The sequence below is a fragment of the Coregonus lavaretus genome (genome assembly GCF_964263955.1).
Source record: "Coregonus lavaretus genome assembly, chromosome: 10".
Taxonomy (NCBI): domain Eukaryota; kingdom Metazoa; phylum Chordata; class Actinopteri; order Salmoniformes; family Salmonidae; genus Coregonus; species Coregonus lavaretus.
In genome coordinates, this window is record NC_139997.1 from 28,786,892 (window position 1) to 28,811,044 (window position 24,153).

The 24,153-nt window shown below is 42.1% G+C and overlaps 2 protein-coding genes across 2 annotated transcripts in view; one reads left to right on the top strand and one right to left on the bottom strand.

Annotated features, from left to right (window-relative positions):
* Positions 1-15,877, bottom strand: part of LOC311135995 (G protein-coupled receptor kinase 6-like) — a 62,286-nt gene extending 46,409 nt beyond the window's left edge. The window contains exons 1-2 of the mRNA XM_084170045.1: positions 15,663-15,877; positions 12,097-12,192 (exon numbers count right to left, since the gene is read on the bottom strand). Coding sequence (XP_084026171.1) covers positions 12,097-12,192; positions 15,663-15,714 — 148 coding nt within the window. The 5' untranslated portion in view covers positions 15,715-15,877. The remainder of the gene's footprint in view (positions 1-12,096; positions 12,193-15,662) is intronic.
* Positions 15,878-18,642: 2,765 nt separating this feature from the next.
* On the top strand, positions 18,643-23,242 carry nop16 (NOP16 nucleolar protein homolog (yeast)). Its single transcript, XM_084170890.1, has 5 exons — positions 18,643-18,839; positions 21,718-21,826; positions 21,933-22,002; positions 22,333-22,439; positions 22,613-23,242. The coding sequence occupies exons 1-5, from the start codon at positions 18,733-18,735 to the stop codon at positions 22,754-22,756; spliced, it is 537 nt and encodes a 178-aa protein (XP_084027016.1). The 5' UTR covers positions 18,643-18,732; the 3' UTR covers positions 22,757-23,242.
* Positions 23,243-24,153: the final 911 nt, after the last annotated feature.

Here is a 24,153-nt window from a genome sequence, read left to right on the forward strand (position 1 = left end):
TGTATACCCAGCGCCCAGCCTCGCCAGAGAAGTGGCACTAGCTATCTGCTCCCTCCCGGGTCATCGTCAGTTAATGGTTCAACCTCCGGATGTCTTTCCAACAACAACCTCTATGTGACAGCCTGGTCTGATTTTGTAGCTTAAAGCATGAACATTATGGTGAAAATATGACACAAACAAGACCTCTTTGCAACACTGTCAAGCTTTGAGGACAAAAAGAAGATTGCGTCGCCTGTAACCACCTCCCACTACATGGGTCGTTATAGTTTGGGGCAACATGTATACGACAAAGTGGATATCAAGCTGCGCTTCAGAAACAAACACTTAAAGGAACGCTCCGAAGCCTTAGGAGTCGGCTTCAGCGTTGATGAGAAGCTAATCAAATGTATATTTGCAATTCACGTCAGCAATTCACCAGGTCATAACACTGTGGTTATTATTCAGAGTCCTTTGACAAAATGTACAAAACAAGATGATTAAGAAGACTTTACTGAGCGTGTGTGTGCACACATGCACTTGTGCATGCGCACTGCTCGTGTGTATGTAAATGTGTGTACTAGAGGGAAAATTAGGTCTAGGAATAGGCCTAGCCATTGGGGTGAAGTTAAAATTAAACCAGAGGCCTTAGGGCAGTCCAGTTATCTTCTAAGCTCATCTTAACAGTCTATTCCGGCTCACAATGTTTACATTGTTTGGCTCTTGACAACCATTATCGTTCATTTCTTCAAACGGGACATTGTGAGAGAATTGTGAGAGAGTAATGATTGCCATTTTGACTGTCTGAGGACCCATGACTATGATCTCGACATATGAACAAACTAACAATTCAGAACCGTTTTAGCGTGTCCTTGTTTCCCCCACCCCTAAATGCACCACTTGCATGAAGTGCTGTTTTCACTTCCTGGTTGAAGCAAGTTGAGCCTCAGCTGAAGTGGAAAGCACTGTACCGTTAGACTCCTGTGGAGCACCAAGAGCCTAAGTGAACAATGCACCACTACAGATTCAAGACTACTTCACCCGCATCTTTCTACCACCACCATTCCCACGTTTCAGCACGGCAACACTGTCTGACAACGCTGAGATGTAGGCCCAGCAGCCAGTCTATAGAGCTAGCTGTACAGAAAGCACAGTAAGGAAAAAACTGAATACATTCGTTCATAACCTCAGGGGAAAATAAAACATTTGAATGATCTGGGAACAATAAATGTGTCTATTGTATGTATGGAAGGCCACCATGGGAGCTGGAGTCATATCCCAAAAGGCCCTTGGCCAGAAGGAGCCTCAGCCCAGTGTATGCATCTCAACCTAATTTAATGGATTATGGAGATAAATCACGACGATTAGGAAATCATATGATTTCATTTAACCTTAATAAGGGATTTGTTCTTTTTTGTCCACCACCCCCCAGCAACTTACTGTGTGACCCTGACCAATGGAGGAAAGTAGCATATTCTCAGAAATTGGGCTCAAATCCATAAAGTCGTGCTGCCCTTACGAACAAGATGGGTAAGAACTAGGAACAGGAGCCAAAATACAACTGTTTGCCCCTAGTTTGATGACGCTGATGGACAGGAAGCATAGTGAGATTTTGCAATGAGTCAATGGTGTCAACGTGGTGTTGTAACAAACTGCTCCAAACTGGGTGTAGGCCATCTACTGTATCGATACCCTTGAAAACAGCCATCTCATCCTAAAAGTTGGGCTTTGATCTTCCACTTATATTTCATGGTGTTTCCTGGGTCGTTCCACCAATTCAGTGCCATTTGAGATGTGGAACTTGGTGGGAAGAAAACGTTGGATTTTACTTAACTTTAACATTGTCATAAAGAGCACATGTTCAACTTAATAAAAAACATGTTTTCCCATCTCAAGAGGTTATATTTAAAAAACGACTAGAGTAAGTGCCTATTAAGTGCCAAATAAAGTAACAGGGTTGACGATTTCATCTTAAATCAACCATAAATCCCCTTGTGACAGGGTGAATGAAAGCTTGTTGTGTGGGGTCCTGGGGTCCCGTTTGGCTGTTGGTAGAGCATGGCGCTTGCAACACCAGGGTTGTGGGTTCGATTCCCATGGGGGCCCAGTACAAAAATGTATGCACTCACTACTGTAAGTCGCTCTGGATAAGAGTGTCTGCTAAATGACTAAAATGTAAATGTGTGCAACAGTGAGGGGCAATTTAATGAAAGAATCACAAAACAAATTATGAAATTGTTAAAAAACATTTCTAGCGTGTCCATCTATGGGTAACAGGGTTAACGTGTTATGCTCAACCGACTAAGTGTTCCACCACAAAACACCTGAAAATTGCCAAAAAGAGTAGAACCAGTTCACCTGTTTTTACACTATGATTTGATTATTAGATGTTCAATGTTTCTTTTGAAAAACATATTTAAAAAGGAATAGTTTCACCATATTTAAAAGAGAGTTAAGTTTACGTAACAGCGTTGACTTTAAAATGAGGGACAGGTTTTTTTTTAACCTTAAAATGAATCACTAATCACATGAAATAAATAATAATCTTCAGAAATGACTGTCAAAGCAACAAAATACCTAGGGCTTTAAAACTATGGCAAAAACTTTGGGGGTTAAGTGGGTTAAAATCTTCCTGTAAGTCACAGAGGGTGCATGAAGAGACATGTCAATATGCTATTCATATTCATATTCATATATATATATATATATATATATATATATATATATATATATATATATATATATATATATATATATATATGAATAGCATATTGACATGTCTCTTCAAAGTAGCCACCCTTTGCCTTGATAACAGCTTTGCACACTCTTGGCATTCTATCAACCAGCTTTATGAGGTAGTCACCTGGAATGCATTTCAATTAACAGGTGTGCCTTCTTAAAAGTTAATTTGTGGAATTTATTTCCTTCTTAATGCATTTGAGCCAATCAGTTGTGTTGTGACAAGGTAGGGGTGGTGTACAGATGATAGCCCTATTTGGTAAAAGTCCAGATTATGACAAGAACAGCTCAAATAAGCAAAGAGAAACAACAATCCAGCATTCCATTAAGACATGAAGGTCAGTCAATACGGAACATTTGAAGAACTTTGAAAGATTCTTCAAGTGCAGTCGCAAAAACCATCAAGTGCTATGATGAAACTGGCTCTCATGAGGACCGCCACAGGAAAGGAAGACCCAGAGTTACCTCTGCTGCAGAGGATAAGTTCATTAGAGTTACCAGCCTCAGAAATTGCAGCCTAAATAAATGCTTCACAGAGTTCAAGTAACAGACACATCTCAACATCAACTGTTCAGAGGAGACTGTGTGAATCAGGCCTTCATGGTCGAATTGCTGCAAAGAAACCACTACTAAAGGACACCAATAAGAATAGGAGACTTGGGCCAAGAAACAAGAGCAATGGAACTTAGACGGGTGGAAATCTGTCCTTTGGTCTGATGAGTCCAAATTGGAGATTTTTGGTTCCAACCGCTGTGTCTTTGTGAGACGCAGAGTAGGTGAACGCATGTGTGGTTCCCACCGTGAAGCATGGAGGCGGAGGTGTGTTGGTGCTTTGCTGGTGAAACTGTCTGTGATTTATTTAGAATTCAAGGCACACTTAACCAGCATGGCTACCACAGCATTCTGCAGCGATACGCAATCCCATCTGGTTTGCGCTTAGTGGGACTATCATTTGTTTTTCAACAGGACAATGACCCAAAACACACCTCCAGGCTGTGTAAGGGCTATTTGACCAAGAAGGACAGTGATGGAGTGCTGCATCAGATGACCTTGCCTCCACAATCACCCGACCTCAACCCAATTGAGATGGTTTGGGATGAGTTGGACCGCAGAGTGAAGGATTGGAACCAAAAATCTCAAATTTGGACTCCAGACCAAGGACAAATTTCCACCGGTCTAATGTCCATTGCTCGTGTTTCTTGGCCCAAGCAGGTCTCTTCTTATTATTGGTGTCCTTTAGTAGTGGTTTCTTTGCAGCAATTCGACCATGAAGGCCTGATTCACACAGTCTCCTCTGAACAATTGATGTTGAGATGTGTCTGTTACTTGTGTCTTAAAGTAATGATGGACTGTCATTTCTGTTTGCTTATTTGAGCTGTTGTTGCCATAATATGGACTTGGTCTTTTACCAAATAGGGCGATCTTCTGTATACCTTGTCACAACACAACTGATTGGCTCAAACGCATTAACTTTTAAGAAGGCACACCTGTTAATTGAAATGCATTCCAGGTGACTACCTCATGAAGCTGGTTGAGAGAATGCAAATCTGTCATCAGGGCAAAGGGTGGCTATTTGAAGAATTTAAAATCTAAAATATATTTTGATTTGTTTAACACTTTTTTGGTTACTACATGATTCCATATGTGTTATTTCATAGTTTTGATGTCTTCACTATTATTCTACAATGTAGAAAATAGTAAAAATACAGAAAAACCCTTGAATGAGTAGGTGTTCTAAAACTTTTGACCGGTAGTTTATATACATACATAAAAAATAAAAAAACATTTACTGAATTATCCATGGCTGTGTTTCCACAGGCAACTAGGGATGTGACAAATTAAACGTCTATTTCTTCACAGTTTTACGTTAAAACGATAAGAAAAATGCATACAATTCCACATTAATTCACAATGTAGCCGAGCTGCTGCCAGCAGTAGTTTGGGTCTCACAGTGCATCCCTTTCAGATGGTTAAGCATTGCACCTGTACTACCATTACTGTACCTCAAGTCCACCTCGCAAAGTTTGCATTTCCTTCTCATTTAACTTCTTTGCCATACAGGACATTGCTGCTGTCGCTTGCCTTTCTCTGCCATTTTTCCAACAACAATGACGTTGTGGTGGAGAGTCGACGCCAAAGGAATTGATTCCTTGACTCCTTGCACGTCGACTCCCGGTGTCGGCTCCCATTGGAATATTTTTGTAAAAACATTTTGTACCCCTTTTTCTCCCCAATTTCATGATATCCAAATTGGTAGTTCCAGTCTTGTCCCATCGCTGCAACTCCCCTACAGATTCGGGAGAGGCGAAGGTCGAGAGCCATGCGTCCTCCAAAACACGACCCTGCCAAGCCGCACTGCTTCTTGACACACTGCTCGCTTAACCCGGAAGCCAGCCGCACCAATGTGTCGGAGGAAACACCGTCCAGCTGGCGACCGAAGTCAGCTTGCAGGCGCCCGGCCCGCCACAAGGAGTCGCTAGAGCTCAATGGGACAAGGAAATCCCGGCCGGCCAAACCCTCCCCTAACCCAGACGACGCTGGGCCAATTGTGCGCCGCCTCATGTGTCTCCCGGTAACGGCCGGCTGTGACACAGCCTGGGATCGAACCCGGGTCTGTAGTGACGCCTCAAACTGCGATACAGTGCCTTAGACCCCTGTGCCACTCGGGAGGCCCCAACTCCCATTTCTGAGTGTCAAGATTCGATTCCGCAAGGAATCGACTCAGAGGATTCTTTATTTTTGGAATGGAGGAAACTGATTAGTTGCCGTACTTCCGAGAACACAAACACACTTGCATCTTTCGTAGTGAGCTAACCAGGGACGTAGAGAGAGGAGAGGGGCACAATGTGCAGGTCGGCCACCAGGCAGACAGAATCAGAACCATGCTCTAAGCCTATCTATCGGCAATCAAAAGCTGTCTCTCGCAATGGAATGCTGTATCTCGCAATTTCTTGGCTTCCAATGTCTCGCAACTTCAGTAACGCAGGGCCTATCATCAATGAATAGGCTGGGATATTAAGATGAGCGAGATGCAACACTTCGCTCTCACACAATCACACACAGTCAGCGTGGAAGCCAGGTCAACAAAACAGGAAAGAATTTGAGCTTAGCGCTTTAACGCTCTAAAGCCTTGTTCACACTGCAGGCCTTAATGCTCAAATCAGTTTTGTTTTTCAAATCCGTTTTGGACTACTGACTGTCCAAACAGCAAGTTACAAGTGACCTAATCGGATTTGTGTGTGTTCAGACAGCAGTCATTTGCCAACAGGGCTACGCTAGTTGTCATAGTAACGGCAGGTGTGTGCGCAGTGGTGTAGGCCAGGGACCATCAACTAGATTCAGCCGCGGGCCGATTTTTTTGTTGAGCGGATGGTTGGGGGGCCGGAACATAATTACAAATAATTTGTAGACCGCAAATTGACCACAAGAAGCCCAAAAAGATATGTTTGACTAAAATATAATCATTTCAAACCTTGCTTACATTTGTATACGATCACGTGTCTCTCTATTATGCGTGGGAATACCTGGGAACAGAACTTAGGGGGCCAAATGAGACCACCCACGTGCCAAATTCGGCCTGCCAGTTGGGGAACCCTGGTGTAGGCTGATTGGTGCTTCTACACCTGCATTACTAGCTGTTTGGGGTTTTAGGCTGGGTTTCTGTACAGCACTTCGAGATATTAGCTGATGTAAGAAGGGCTATATAAAATAAAATTGATTGATTGATTGATTGGTGGTGGAGCTGATTGGTGGTGGAGCTTGTGCTTTCTATCATTTTTTTAAACATTTTTTGTCATTTAGCAGACGCTCTTATCCAGAGCGACTTACAGTTAGTGAGTGCATACATATTTTTTTTCATACTGGCCCCCCGTGGGAAACGAACCCACAACCCTGGCGTTGCAAGCGCCATGCTCTACCAACTGAGCTACACGGGACTACACGGGACTACCACTCAGAAGTTATGTAGCAAGCTAAGGTGAGACAACAATGCCTGCCATGGACTATTCCCAGTTGCTTTGAATGTTCAAAATCATAGGGTAAGAACACTTTTAAAGCCTCAAAGGATAACATGATCCAACTTTCAAAACAAGTCCTTTTTGGCTAGGCTCAGCAGTCACCTAGCTAGCTAGGTAGCTGTTTAGCTTTCTAGCACATTCACCAATTTGTTTGTAAACAATTAACAAGCTAGTTAGCTACCTATACAGAAATCACTCCGCCATTTCCTTGTTGCTAAAATTCGAATAGTTCGCCAGTTTGTGACAAAACAAGCAAGTATAGTGTAGAAAATCATTGTACCATCTAAACCGCTGTGAGATATATTTTCCATAACCAAAAATATTGTATTTTCAGCTGTTGGAAGCTGGTGTACAAAACCGAAAGTAAAAGACGCAAAAACAAAACTTAAGACCGGGAAGAATAGAAATAGCGCACATAGAACATATCTACCATTTCTTAGACTTGCTTTCAACGAGAATGACAGATCTATAACTTACATTTCTATGTGAATTTGGTCGGGTCGCCCAAAAAGTTACATACAGTGGGGAAAAAAAGTATTTAGTCAGCCACCAATTGTGCAAGTTCTCCCACTTAAAAAGATGAGAGAGGCCTGTAATTTTCATCATAGGTACACGTCAACTATGACAGACAAATTGAGAAAAAAAATTCCAGAAAATCACATTGTAGGATTTTTAATGAATTTATTTGCAAATGATGGTGGAAAATAAGTATTTGGTCACCTACAAACAAGCAAGATTTCTGGCTCTCACAGACCTGTAACTTCTTCTTTAAGAGGCTCCTCTGTCCTCCACTCGTTACCTGTATTAATGGCACCTGCTTGAACTTGTTATCAGTATAAAAGACACCTGTCCACAACCTCAAACAGTCACACTCCAAACTCCACTATGGCCAAGACCAAAGAGCTGTCAAAGGACACCAGAAACAAAATTGTAGACCTGCACCAGGCTGGGAAGACTGAATCTGCAATAGGTAAGCAGCTTGGTTTGAAGAAATCAACTGTGGGAGCAATTATTAGGAAATGGAAGACATACAAGACCACTGATAATCTCCCTCGATCTGGGGCTCCACGCAAGTTCTCACCCCGTGGGGTCAAAATGATCACAAGAATGGTGAGCAAAAATCCCAGAACCACACGGGGGGACCTAGTGAATGACCTGCAGAGAGCTGGGACCAAAGTAACAAAGCCTACCATCAGTAACACACTACGCCGCCAGGGACTCAAATCCTGCAGTGCAAGACGTGTCCCCCTGCTTAAGCCAGTACAAGTCCAGGCCCGTCTGAAGTTTGCTAGAGTGCATTTGGATGATCCAGAAGAGGATTGGGAGAATGTCATATGGTCAGATGAAACCAAAATAGAACTTTTAGGTAAAAACTCAACTCGTCGTGATTGGAGGACAAAGAATGCTGAGTTGCACCATACCTACTGTGAAGCATGGGTGTGGAAACATCATGCTTTGGGGCTGTTTTTCTGCAAAGGGACCAGGACGACGGATCCGTGTAAAGGAAAGAATGAATGGGGCCATGTATCGTGAGATTTGGAGTGAAAACCTCCTTCCATCAGCAAGGGCATTGAAGATGAAACGTGGCTGGGTCTTTCAGCATGACAATGATCCCAAACACACCGCCCGGGCAACGAAGGAGTGGCTTCGTAAGAAGCATTTCAAGGTCCTGGAGTGGCCTAGCCAGTCTCCAGATCTCAACCCCATAGAAAATCTTTGGAGGGAGTTGAAAGTCCGTGTTGCCCAGCGACAGCCCCAAAACATCACTGCTCTAGAGGAGATCTGCATGGAGGAATGGGCCAAAATACCAGCAACAGTGTGTGAAAACCTTACAGAAAACGTTTGACCTGTGTCATTGCCAACAAAGGGTATATAACAAAGTATTGAGAAACTTTTGTTATTGACCAAATACTTATTTTCCACCATAATTTGCAAATAAATTCATTAAAAATCCTACAATGTGATTTTCTGGAATTTTATTTCTCATTTTGTCTGTCATAGTTGACGTGTACCTATGATGAAAATTACAGGCCTCTCTCATCTTTTTAAGTGGGAGAACTTGCACAATTGGTGGCTGACTAAATACTTTTTTTCCCCACTGTATTGCAGCTTTAAGGTTCACAATTTTGTTTAAACATTTTAACGTTTTAACGTTCACACCCCTACAGGCAACCCAATTCTGATATTTTGCCTCTAACTGGTTTTTTGACCAATCAGATCAGATGTTTTGCCACTAATTGGGCAAAAGATCAGAATTGGGCTGCCTGTGTAAATGCAGCCCATGTGGTCTATAATAAATGGCACTTCGTTGAATATAACATAACACTTTTAAAATTCAATATTGGTGGAGAATTTATAATTGAGGCACTCATTTAGAGGAACGACCCACCTTTGTTTCCTTAGTTAAGATTGTGTTTTGTATTAAACTAATGCAATCTCTTCAAACTGCTGCAGAACAAACACTAAAATATGCAACACAAAGCTATTTTGACAGAAAGCTTTTCTACCGTCTACTTATTGTACGAAACTTCAATTATCGTTAGTGAAATCTCACAGTAAAACTGTGTGTGTGTTCTGTGCCTACTTTGTGTTCCAAACCAGTGACCTATAAACATTTGTGTCACCATTTTCTTTTTAAACGGCAGAGCGAATTCAAGCAAACATGCAAGTCAGCTTCCTCTTTCTGCCCAGGCCACAGTTTCCTCTGTGGTACAACTGAAGCACGGATACATTATGTCTGCCTCTGCTTCATGGCTGAAGTCAATGATAAAATGCACTCAGCACTTACAGCATAAACAGGATTAATTTCATAAACGTCCCAAATAGGGCTGGTACAATTACCGTGTAACCGTTGGTTATGGATGAAGACGGTCATGAAAATAAAATAACTGTCACGAACAGCTGACTGAATACGGGATGGCAGGGCATTCATGTGGTTGAGTCACATAGAATGAGTAGAACGGACTTGGAACCTCTAACCCTGGCAATTTGACTGGTAAACTCATGGGTACACTTGCAATGGCTTCCTGGTATTGTGATGCAATAATGTTCATGGTAATATAGAATGTTCATTCAAATTATGTTAAAGATGCACTATTTCCTGGTTGCTAAAATTCTAATTGTTTGCTTAATTTCAGTTTATGTGACAAAACAAGCAAGTATAGTATAGAGAATCATTGTACCATCTAAACCGCTGTGAAATACCTTTTCCAGCTGGTTGAAGCTGGTGTACAAAACCGAAAGTAAAAGACTCAAAAACAAAACTTAAGGGAAGCATAGAAATTGTGCACATAGAACAGATCTACCGCTTCTTAGACTTAGATCTATAACACATATTTCTGTGTGAATTTGGTCGGGTTGCGCAAAAACTTACATATTACAGCTTTAACTGATGTGGCTCATGCAATGGAATATATTTCTGTAATGTCAGTTGAGTTGAATCAACAAATCACAGCACACATTGAAGGGTACACTTCCTGCTTTTACTTCCTGCTTTGCTCCAATGTGTACAGTCCACCAATTATGCCCTCATTGACTTGAATGGGGACACCTGTTTTATTCATTCTATTTCTATGGCAGCACATGAAGTCAGGAGCAGAGGAGAGGAGAAAATGTACGTCTTTAATTATGGTGACCGCGGTCATTTGGCTGGCCAATAACCGTCATCCAAAATTCCATGACTGTCACAGCCCTAATCCCAAACTCATGATGGGAGTGATGGATGAGAGGGATTTATAAACCCTCTCTGTGCCGCTGTAGCGAAACAGCCGACAATGCCTCTAAATCATTGGGAAAGGTTGAGAAAAACAGAAGTTACCACAGCAGCCTATCTTCATAATTCACGTGTTCCACAGGATGCAATGCAAGCCCCATGATTATGAAAGAACATGCAGTGAGCTGATCCGCATTGGTGTGACTCCATGCACAACAACTCCTGACTACCACCAGCATCACCAGACACAATTGCCATAAACACAAAGCCAATACACGTTGCTTTGTGCACAAAATTTCCAATAACTAATGTACTTCCTAAGGAAATAATGGGATGATAGAATAATGACTCCTGATTAGACAATAAGATAACTGATGCATATTACACAGACCTGCATTCCAACTGTACTAAATTGTATATGCTTCTTGTCTTGAGAGGATGGGGTGGGGATTTCCTCCACCATTGAAAGCACGGTATGGTCAACTGCCATCAGACTACTTCATAACGTAACACAGTCTGTCATCACCAACCCCACCTTGATGTCTGTCAGACCACACCACAGTGAACTTCACATTGAATTGCATTTTATAAATAATCTCAGTGTCTAGTTATTGTTTTGTTGGAATTTTCACCTCTTATTTGAGTGTGGAGTGCAGGTTTTCCCCTCTTGTGTTTTTGTTTAGACTTTTACACCATGGTACACTATATACACAAACGTATGTGGACACCCCTTCAAATTAGTGGATTTGGCTATTTCAGCCACACCCGTTGCTGACAGGTGTATAAAATCGAACGCAGAGCCATGCAATCTCCATAGACAAACATTTGCAGTAGAATGGCCTTACTGAAGAGCTCAGTGACTTTCAACGTGACACCGTCATAGGATGCCACCTTTCCAACAAGTCAGTTAGTCACATTTCTGCCCTGGTCAACTGTAACTGCTGTTATTGTGAAGTGGAAACGTCTAGGAGCATCAACGGCTCATTCGCGAAGTGGTAGACCACACAAGCTCACAGTTCCAAACTGCCTCCGGAAGCAACGTCAGCACAATAACTGTTCGTCGGGAGCTTCATGAAATGGGTTTCCATGGCCGAGCAGCTGCACACAAGCCTAAGATCACCATGCGCAATGCCAAGCGTCGGCTGGAGTGGTGTAAAGCTTGCCGCCATTGGACTCTGGAGCAGTGGAAACACGTTCTCTGGAGTGACGAATCACGCTTCAACATCTGGCAGTCTGACTGACAAATCTGGGTTTGGCGGATGCCAGGAGAACGCTACCTGCCCCAATACATAGTGCCAACTGTAAAGTTTGGTGGAGGAGTAATAATGGTCTGGGGCAGTTTTTCATGGTTCGGGCTAGGCCCGTTAGTTTCAGTGAAGGGAAATCTTAACGCTACAGCATACAATGACATTCTAGATGATTCTGTGCTTCCAACTTTGGAATGCTCTTTTGGCTGAATGGAAGCAAGTCCTCGCAGCAATCTTCCAACATCTAGTGGAAAGCCTTCCCAGAAGAGTGGAGGCTGTTATAGAACCAACTCCATATTAATGCCCAGGATTTTGGAATGAGATGTTCGACGAGCAGGTGTCCACATACTTTTGGTCATGTAGTGTATCTAGCCATGGGCTAGCGGGCAGAGGAGAGGTAGCGTACCTGTCGTTTGCCGGAGCTCCTCACACAGGCTGATATGGGGGAACTGAAGCATCTGTTTCCATTTCTTGCTTTTTCCTTTTCTGTTTCCACCACCTCCTGCAAAAGAACAGTGGTTGATTAATAAAATAAAGGGAACATTTAACACATTGGGAAACACTAAAATACCGCCTGATACATACAGTAAGTAGCCTAAGACTTGAGGGGCCCCTAAAATACATAAAGCTCTCTTAGAAACACTCAGAACAAAAGTGCTGTTGTACATTGGTCAAGATAAAGAAGAGGGTCAGGGTGATTAAAATAATGGCTGTCCTGGAGTGTGTGTCAAGAAGACAGTGCTTTCCATTGTTGACATAGAAAAAGCATACTTACTTTATTACTATCTACGAGAAAGGGTTAGTAGTACCCAACCACAATGCTAACAAATAGCCTACAGCTTTTTCATTTCTTTAAGGTCTTGACACAGACAATGACCTTGAATGGCGACTGGTGAGACCCTGACCCATGCCAAGGTCATGGGGTCTGAAACAGCCAAGGGGACTCCAAAAACCAGATGCCAATCTTCCAATACATGATAGAAAGCAGTACAACATAAAAGTACAACTTTAATCAACTCCACAAAGGTTATTAGGAGAGAAAACTTTTTTTTTTCTGTTTTCCTCCATTTCTGTTTTCCTCCAGGGGTCCAGCCCAGCCTGAGGCTCCACTATTCCCTTCCCTCCCACCACCTTCCCTCCCCCAGGCCTGTGGGCTGCAGGTGTCCTGGAGTGGCTTCAGGAAATGAATCATGTCAATGCCATGAGAATGCCCCGCTGGCCTGACGTCTGTGAGACCCACGTCACACGCTGCAGCATTCACACACAGCGAGCAGGCAGAATGACTGGTCCAGGTGGGAGGCCCTGCTGCGCCCTCCTTATTAGAAAAGCTGGCTTGTCAACATGCCGTCCAGGGAAAGGTCACGGCTGACTGTGTGTGTGTGTGTAAACCAGAGCCTACAGTACACACTGAGGCAGGAGGGTTGAGGCCCTTTGTCTTTAGAGTGGTAGAGGAAGGCAGCGGAAGGGAATGGGGAGGGAAGGTTCTAGTGTAGCGATTTGTAGCCTAGCTAGCATACATGGATTCAGGGCAGCAATGAGGAACTTGTTAACGTCTGTCCCACAGACAAAATGAAGTAAGTTCCTCATCTTCGTTTCAACTAAGTGCCAGTTAAAAAGCAAGGGGTTAACTTGTTGCCCTATGTTAATAGTAGTGGACCTTCAAAATATCAACAGAACCCAGATTCAAAACAAGGCTTTGCACAGCTGACCATTATCCTGCTTTAACTTTCACCAGTGCAATAAAGGACACCAACCATCCAAACATCTTTGCCCAATCTGACATTTGTCAAGGGTAGCTACAGTATGACAACAAACAAACTGGCACACAGAATATGCCTGCTGCCTATGATGTAAAGTTGCCCATCTTGGTTGGGTGGTGAAACCAAATCTATAAGTGGCACGAGGAGGAACTGGATGCCATGCCCAGTAACATTTGCTATTCAAATAGTGGTTGGCAGAGAACATATTGACAGTATGTGTGGCTAACAATGTTTTATCACAATGGGAAGTGGACAGGATGCAAATAACACACTCAGCGCACTGTTTATGCCTGGCAAAGAGATGTACAAGAATGACAAATGACAGTGTACAGTATGTTATCACTAACCCAGTATTGTTTGATGGAGATATACTAACTGGTGTTGAAAGAATGAGATCAGACCTATTCACATCCTGCATTAGTGCAAATGCAAAGACAGACAAACAGTATGGAAATAATATTGCAAATCAGAGAGACTCTTATTCTTCCACTATGCCGCCCTTTTCCACCTTCAACTGTTGTTTGTGACAGAAAGTATTAAGGTATTATTAACTACTTTATTAATATTTGATAATAATAAGATATTTACAGTGTTATTACCACCACCATAAACAACAAGAGTGGAAATAAAGTAGAGGTGCTTCTATTAGAACACCCTATTGGGGTGTAGCAGATACAATATGACTGGTTTGCAGTAATAACTAGTGTTATTCTCCTTGTGGATTTAATCATACCACTTCACCTGGCTACTGAGTAGGGCTCGGTCTCTCAGATAACTACTTTTATCATTTATAATTAATTGATTCATCTTTTGACATTCTCCTGCAAAACACACCCTCTTTAGTCCCTCATGAATTAAGTAAGACGTGCACTGAAGAGATCTCAAGTAGAACTTAGGGTTGAGGTGTCCTATACCCAAATATAATAACACTACACAGTGGTATTGAATGTAGATTTCAATGGCATACAACCTGTCCAGACAGAGGCGACGTGACAACAGAAGTCTGTGTAATGTCTATGGCAGATTCAATACTTCTCCTCTCTCAAACAAACAGAGCCAGCACAGTAGTTCATTATTGATCCTACCAGAGGACAATAACATTTTGAACCCTGTGTTTTGCTATAGACTACCACTCCGACATACAGTACAATCGTTTTTTTTCTTCCCATTATAAAACATTTCACAAATGAAAAACGGATTGATTGATTGGAAATATACACATTTACAGATCAGTATGACGTTATTCAATGATGATACCGATGTTCCATCTGGGGAAAATAAAAGTTATTATATTATTTTCTATTCTACTTTACATATCCACTACTGTCAGATCTGCTAGAAGGCTGTGCATGCAATGAGACTGATACGGCCAGAGTGAGGTTCATGAGATTGGGGTCAACCAACCTGTGAATGGAATGATTCTGTAAATAGTTTGAAGGAAAACATTCCTGAGTTCTAAAACAAGATATTTGTTTATTGTGTTTACACTAATTGATTTAGTAGGAAAGAGGTACAACAAATAGATACATCAATGTCTTACTTTGGCAGATAATCTGTGATTGGGGGGTAAATTGATATACATTGTTGCCATTTGTGTTTCAGATGGACACATTATACGGTCATTAGAAAAAATGTATATCCTGCCTGTTACAGTACCTGCAACAGATAGCCTACACCAACATTTCACAAATTGACAATGTTGACACCCTTGTCAACACCACTACAATATTCTTGCAACCATGGAGCGCACTGACATACGCTGTCATTGCCAACAAGAGGTCCACAAATGCATGTGTACTGGCATGAGTGATGAGTGTTGCTCTTTTTATTCACATTGAATATGGGATTCTGTTCAACATCCTGTTTTTAAAAAATACCGAAGGATGCTGTAGTGTATAAAGCCGAATAAGAGAAATCAAACGTCTCGCGCAGTCAGATTGACAGTCGCATCTTTTCTGTAGCCTACCACTGTCCAAGGTTAAGATCGGATAAATATTGTGTGACGAAGGCCACAGCGAGCATATGGGATGTTAATATTTATCTTAACGCTTCAGAGGATTTGCAAATAATAAAGACGGGCAGCAATCATCCAGCGCCTATCTCTATGGCCTGTGCTTCCTGGGGGAATCCCCGGGTTCTAAGTTGGTTCTGGCGGTGCAGAGAGAGGAGCTGTCAAGCTTGTCATCCGTCCCTGCCCTTCGACGTCTCTTACCTTCTCTTGCTTTCAACAGGACGGTGTTGGCCACGATATTCTCGAGCTCCATGTTTTCCTGGGTTGCAGGCACCGCAGGCCCAACCTCGTCGCGGGGTTGGCAGTGAAGTACGTCCTCCCCCACCCCCCAAAGCGGAATATTTTAACCCTGAATAACTCTCCGTTCCGTCGTTCGCTCCCCCTAGTACCTCTACCCCGAAGCGTCGAACTGCGTCGATTCCAACTTGGACTATCCTGTGTTTACCACTGGACCCCGCCCACTCGTGAACTATTGGTGTATTCTGACATTGTAAATAGTTTTATTTTTATAATTGGGCTCTTCTGACATAACCACGCCCATTTAATACCAAATGTAGATAATACATGAATATTCATATTCAGTTATTCAACACATGAGGCACGCAGCACAGTGAGGGGCAAACCAATGCTGCATTCATAACCAAGTGGGACGGTGGTATTTACCACATACGCCTGGGAAAAATCCACATGAACCCCCCTCCAAATCGTAATTACTAGTGGGAAACTCCTCTATCATTCCTGTGCTTTGAATTCTCCCACATGCTGACCTCTGACGTCACCTACTAAGGAAATGACCTAGATTACACAATTTTCGGCAGTTACATTATTTATGAAAAGCAATCCAATAACATGGTTTTTATAATCCTTTTTCATGATATTCAATTGGTAGTTACAGTCTTGTCCCATCGCTGCAACTCCCGTACGGACTCGGGAGAGGTGAAGGTCGAGAGCCGTGCGTCCCCCGAAACACAACCCCGCCAAGCTGCACTGCTGGCTTAACCCGGAAGCCAGCCGTACCAATGTGTCAGAGGAAACACCGCACAGCTGGCGACCGAAGTCAGCGTGCATGCGCCTGGCCCACCACAAGGAGTCACTATAGCGCGATGGGCCAAGGACATCCCAGCCGGCCAAACCTTCCCTAACCCAGACAAAGCTGGGCCAATTGTACGCCGCCTCATGGTTCTCCCAGTCACGGCCGGCTGCGACACAGCCAAGGATCGAACCCGGGTCTGTAGTGACGCCTCTAGCACTGCGATGCAGTGCCTTAGACCACTGCGCCACTCATTTTACATTTACATTTTAGTCATTTAGCAGACACTCTTATCCAGAGCGACTTACAGTTAGTGAGTGCATACATTTATTTTTTTATTTTTTTTCATACCACTTGGGAGGCCAATAATGTTTTTTTAACACTATAATTTGTTTAATAGCATGATAGCTATACTTTAGGTTTAGGGTTGTTGCAGCTTGTTGGCCATTAGCCAATCAGCGTTTCAAGTTCAAATCACTTGAAAGCATCCAATTGGTATTTACGACTTCACAACTGGTAATTACCACCTTCCCACTTGGTTATGAATGCAGCATAGTCTCAAATGACTGCCAACAAGTAACAAAATATTGCCATTCACATTTTTGGGGAGGCAATATAATACTTTTTGCCTGATGACCATTCAGTTGAATGCAATGTCTGAAAAGAGAAAATGAGCATGAAGAATGGATTCTACAGTAAACTGATATTTTGCTTGGTTACAGGGACATCTAGAGGCATGGCAATATACTAACATGAACCTCCAGTGTAGCTTCCCCTTGAGCATTGCTTGTCTCTTCTTTTCTCATGCACAGAGTCTGGCGAGAGAGACAATTTGTCTCTCTGAGATTAAAATATGATTGCCAAAAAAATGGAAAGTGAAAGAAAAAAAGAGAAACACATGTAATAGCATAAACTATGTATAGATGTGTAATAACATAAATTGTATAGATGTGTAATAGTATTGGGTCTTGTTTCTCATATTGGCTCTCGGGTTGAGATGCTTTATAAAACTAGATATCGTAGTCTATGCTAGAAAAAAGTGTGAATGGATGAATGGATAGAACGGAAAAAGGAATTGAAAGTCATTTTCTTTCACGTCCAACAAAGGAAAGCTCTCTTCTGGTAACCTAGTTGTTACAGTCCATTATGGCCATGTGCAGGCGGCAGGCCTTATCAGTGAGTGTGGGTTGTTATGCTGGACATAAGACATCTCCTCTGAGAGTAGCAGCATCCTCCTCCATTAAGGTGAAGGAAATGGAAAGTCATATACCAAAGTCCATTTGGAGAGTATGAAATCTAATCAACGCTCCTGAGAAAACACACTAACCCAATGGTTCAAAAAAGTGAGCTCTCTCCTTCTCAGTACAATATGTGTTCCCTTACACCCCCGAATGAGGTTTGATACTGTCAACCTGGTTACCATGGTCCCCAGAAGACAAGGGAGAATACATTATGATACCACTACAAGCCTCCTTATTTTCTTTTTGTGGTCAGAATGAAATGTAGAAATCCTCTTGGATGTTCATGTCTTTGAGGATATTGTCACCTGGAATAGATTTTGCACAGAGGTGGCAAACTCTCTCTCTCTCCTCTTCCTCTCTCTTTCTCCCATGCTTGCATACATTTTCCTTTCTAATTTGTTGAGAAATATATTCTGAAAATAACAAAGACAACCAATTTCAACCCAATCGTTGCTAAAAGTCCTTGCCATGTTTGTCATTGTCAATCAATTGAAATGAACCCAGATGGAAACATACATCTTTCTGATGTTTGCAGTCAGGGATCCCTGATTCCCAAGTAGGCTAGTTGGTTGGAACCAATAGGTTGGCACGGATGAAGAATGACTACTCTTGGGTTATATTACTTGCAAACAAATCCATAATTGTATTTCATAATGAATCCCTCATCCTTCATCATAATCATCATCATCATCACCAGTAGCAGCATGATCAGCACCACTAGAACCAGAATAGGTAATTGTTACACCTTCCCTGTTATCAAATTATGGCCCATAATTGAATGACTTTCAATTAGTTTTTGATAGTAATATTATATTGATACTATTATTTAATCCGCTACTATTGTAATAATATGTGTTTCTTATTTCTTTTACTACAGAAGGTCAAAGGTAAAGGGGCGATTATTCCACCCACGTGACACCAACACACGCGTCCTCGCTTGCTCAGTTCCACGCGTTGTTGTTCAGAATTAAAAGGTAGCTCGTGTTAAAGCAAAGTAACAATGCCGAAAGCCAAAAAGAAAAGTAAAAGAAACACGTTTGACTACAGTAAAGACAGAAAGAAACTGAAAAAGCAGTTTAAGAAAAGGGAAGCCCCGAGAATAGAGTGGTAAGTCGAATATTGCTGATGAAAAACAAACGATGCTAGCAATGCTAACGTTAACTCATCCCATGCTGTGTCTGTGTGGTTGTTTCTACTAACGTAACTAACGTTAGCTAGCTAGTTAGGTTTGCTAGCAATGAAAGCAATCTAGCCAGCTAACTTTACTAGCTAGCAAAACGTTATAACTATGATTATTGTATCTAGTATATTCACGGAAAATGTCAAGAACTTTGAAAGTTTCTTCAAGTGCAGTCGCAAAAACCGTCAAGTGCTATGATGAAACTGGCTCTCATGAGGACCGCCACAGGAATGGAAGACCCAGAGTGACCTCTGCTGCAGAGGATAAGTTCATTAGAGTTACCATCCTCAGAAATTGCAGCCTAATAAATGCTTCACAAGAGTTCAAGTCACAGACACATCTCAACTTCAACTGTTCAGAGGGGATGTTATTTTTTTTTTTACAAAAATGGGACTGTGTGAATCAGGCCATTATGGTCGAATTGCTGCAAAGAAACCAGTACTAAAGGACACCAATAAGAAGATTTTGGTTCCAACCGCCATGTCTTTGTGAGACACAGTGTGGGTGAACGGATGATCTCCGTATGTGTAGTTCCCACCGTAAAGCATGGAGGAGGAGGTGTTATGGTGTGGGGGTGCTTTGCTGGTGACACTGACGGTGACTGATTTATTTAGAATTAAAGGCACACTTAACCAGCATGGCTACCACAGCATTCTACATCGATACGCCATCCCACCTGGTTTGGGCTTAGTGGGACTATCATTTGTTTTTCAACAGGACAATGACCCAACACACCTCCTGGCTGTGTAAGGGCTATTTTACCAAGAAGGAGAGTGATGGAGTGCTGCATCAGATCACCTGGCCTCCACAACCCCCGACCTCAACCCAATTGAGATGGTTTGGGATGGACGGCAGAGTGAAGGAAAAGCAGCAAACAAGTGCTCAGTAAATGTGGGAACTCCTTCAAGACTTTTGGAAAAGCATTCCAGGTGAATCTGGTTGAGAGAATGCCAAGAGAGTGCAAAGCTGTCAAGGCAAAGGGTGGCTATTAGAAAAATCTCAAATATAAAATATATTTTGATTTGTTTAACACTTTTTTGGTTACTACATGATTCCATATGTGTTATTTCATAGTTTTGATGTCTTCACTATTATTCTAAAATGTATAAAATAGTAAAAATAAAGAAAAACCCTTGAATGGGGGATTGTAAATGATGCAGACAATTACATTGATGGAAGATGCATCTATCTGCAATATTAAAGCTGATCTACCCCCTAAAAAAAAATATATATATATATATATATATATAAACTCAGCAGAAAAAGAAACGTCCCTTTTTCAGGACCCTGTCTTTCAAAGATAATTTGTAAAAATCAATAACTTCACAGATCTTCATTGTAAAGGGTTTAAACACTGTTTCCCATGCTTGTTCAATTAACCATAAACAATGAATGAACATGCACCTGTGGAACGGTCGTTAAGACACTAACAGCTTACAGATGGTAGGCAATTAAGGTCACAGTTATGAAAACTTAGGACACTAAAGAGGCCTTTCAACTGACTCTGAAAAACACCAAAAGAAAGATGCCCAGGGTCCCTGCTCATCTGCGTGAACGTGCCTTAGGCATGCTGCAAGCAGGCATGAGGACTGCAGCTGTGGCCAGTGCAATAAATTGCAATGCCCGTACTGTGAGACGCCTAAGACAGCGCTACAGGGAGACAGGACGGACAGCTGATCGTCCTCGCAGTGGCAGACCACGTGTAACAACACCTGCACAGGATCGGTACATCCGAACATCACACCTGCGGGACAGGTATAGGATGGCAATAACAACTGCCCGAGTTACACCAGGAACGCACAATCCCTCCATCAGTGCTCAGACTGTCTGCAATAGGCTGGACTGAGGGCTTGTAGGCCTGTTTGTAAGGCAGGTCCTCACCAGACATCACCGGCAACAACATCGCCTATGGGCACAAACCCACCGTCGCTGGACCAGACAGGACTGGCAAAAAGAGCTCTTCACTGACGAGTCGCGGTTTTGTCTCACCAGGGGTGATGGTCGGATTCGTGTTTATTGTCGAAGGAATGAGCATTACACCGAGGCCTGTACTCTGGAGCGGGATCGATGTGGAGGGTCCGTCATGGTCTGGGGCAGTGTGTCGCAACATCATCTTGCAGGCAATCTCAACGCTGTGCGTTACAGGGAAGACATCCTCCTTCCTCATGTGGTACCCTTCCTGCAGGCTCATCCTGACATGACCCTCCAGCATGACAATGCCACCAGACATACTGCTCGTTCTGCGCGTGATTTCCTGCAAGACAGGAATGTCAGTGTTCTGCCATGGCCAGCGAAGAGCCCGGATCTCAATCCCATTGAGCACGTCTGGGATCTGTTGGATCAGAGGGTGAGGGCTAGGGCCACTCCCCCCAGAAATGTCTGGGAACTTGCAGGTGCCTTGGTGGAAGAGTGGGGTAACATCTCACAGCAAGAACTGGCAAATCTGGTGCAGGCCATGAGGAGATGCACTGCAGTACTTAATGCAGCTGGTGGCCACACCAGATACTGACAGTTACTTTTGATTTTGACCCCCCCCCCCTTTGTTCAGGGACACATTATTCAATTTCTGTTAGTCACATGTCTGTGGAACTTGTTCAGTTTATGTCTCAGTTGTTGAATCTTATGTTCATACAAATATTTACACATGTTAAGTTTGCTGAAAATAAACGCAGTTGACAGTGAGAGGATGTTTCTTTTTTTGCTGAGTTTATATATATCTATCAAGACATACAATACTTCACCCACTTATCAGAAACGTATGGGTAGATGGCTATAGTAGTGTAACGAATTAATGTTCATTCCAAGTCCTCAGATCCGAAATGCCTGGAGTGATAAGAAGTCTGTGGCAAGAAACTTGCGAGACATGGGTCTGGCATTTGACCCAAACCGCGCCCTCCCAATTAAGACACCAACCGTGAGTATATCCTGTCCATCATGGTGATATGCTATGCATTCAATAATTATGGCCTAATCTTTTAGTGAATTGAATTATGAGTCACTTATAATTGATATGTCTACAGATTGCTGCTGTGGAGAGAACTGAAGACACTCCTGCCCCCAAATTTGTAAGGAAGCCATACGTACTCAATGGTAAGGAACCGATCATAATTTCTTGTTAGACATAATGTTTGTGTTCTTCACCCAGCAGGATGTTAATATGCCATTTAGCAGACACTTTTATCCAAAATGACTTAGTCATGCGTACATACATTTTACGTACGGGTGGTCCCGCCAACTATCCTGCCGTTGCAAGCGCCATGCATGCTCTACCAACTGAGCTACAGAGGACCAATACACCCACTGTATACACATTCCCTGTGACAGTAATATGACTAGTTATTAACATATGCAACGCTTCACCTATTACATTTGATCAGAAGATCTGTTCATGTGGACTCATGTATATCTTGTTTTCAACAGAACTGGTGGCAGAGGCCAGTCTCCCAGAGAAAGACACAAAGACCTTATCCACAGACTTGATCGAGTACGTGCAGTACATGGTGAGGGAACACAGCGAGAACTACAAGGTGAGAACAGCTGATGAGTTTCACCTCACCTTACTTGACATCTATGTACAGTAGTGTTTCAAAGGTTGCTCTGGTATTCCTGTAGTTGCAGTATATTGTCTTTTGGGTCATAGCAATAAGTACTGTACGTTGTTATGGGCATTGTGAGACCAAATTTTTTTCTACTTCTGTAGGCTATGGCCAGAGATGAGAAGAACTATTACCAGGACACGCCCTCACAGATCAGGAGGAAAGTGGACCAGTATAAACGCTGCCATCCAGAGGAATACACCACCTTCATGGAGTCTCTCAAAGGTGGCAAAGCAGTTTCCACATAACTGTGGCTGTCTTTGGTGGTCAAAGACTTTCAATGTGAAGGGGGAGAGTAACCATTCTTCCTCTTTATCGGTGGGGGGCAGTCTGGGAGCACTGACTGGCAAAGATGAACAGTAGAGGGGGTCAAAGTGCACCCAGAAACACAAGCTTTCTTAATTTAGAACACGGACTGTGAGTTGGGATTTTAAAGAACTGTAAACATATGAGAAAAAGACCAGACATGATTTTCAACATGCATAAAATCAAATACTTTATTGTTATTTTTTCATATTTCCAGTATGTTTCCCAAAAATAGTTACACAAATTATATACAGTAAGAACATTTAAGACTGCTTTTGTAATGAAGTCAACATATGTTTGTCTTCATTAATGCATTTCCTTTTTGGATTTTTTTTTTTGAAGATGTATAAGCATAGAATCATTTGTCAAGCTTGTGCAAAAGGTTGTAACATGTCACTGTGTAAAAAAATAAAATGAGACATTTAAGACATCTGAGTGAGAACCTTACAGCAGCATATAATAAAAGTATTTAAAGTATTACAACTGAACACACACAAAAAAAGGGGATTATCAAGAAACATATCATAGAAGGGTTTGTACTTAACGAAAGATGTGTATGTGCGCATCAGGTTTGAATACGCATGTTGGAAATATTGCATTCATAACATTTTGCAATTTAAGGCCATTTTATATAGTGAGAACTCGGATTTTTGCATCTTCAACCTAGACCCATAGGAGCAAAGCAAGAAGTGTACCCATCAATATGTGCTGTGATTTGTTGATTCAACTCAACTGATATTACAAAAAATACATTCCATTGCATGTGCCACATCCGTTAACATCATTTGAATGAACATTCTACATTTCCATAGATATGTTTGCATCACAATACCAGACAGCCATTGCGAATGTACCAATGAGTTTACCAGTCAAATTGCCAGGGTTAAGGCGGGTCCGTCTAGCAACATGTTTGTAGACAATTGTCGTAGCGACATAATTTATATTGCATTATCGTCAGACATCAAACTTGTTGTTATGAAAAAGTATAAACATAAAACGAAAGCCTCTGCATGACATCCAAATGGCATACCTTCTCTATTTTAACACCAATAATCACATCAGTTTACAAATTAATTCAGTAAATGTTAACCTAGCAAGCCAGGCAACTAAATGCAATTTTCTAAACAATGTTTTGGTTCGTTGCTCGTTAGCTAGCTAGCCAGTTCAAATAATGACCCGCGTATAGCTGACAACGTCTTAACTTTAGCTACTTTTTATTCATTATATTACAGGAAAAGAAACCCACAACATTATTTACAAGGTAATGGCGAGTTTACAGAAAATGGCGTACTGCCACTGTGGGACGAAATAAAAGTAGGTAATCTGATAATTAATTAAT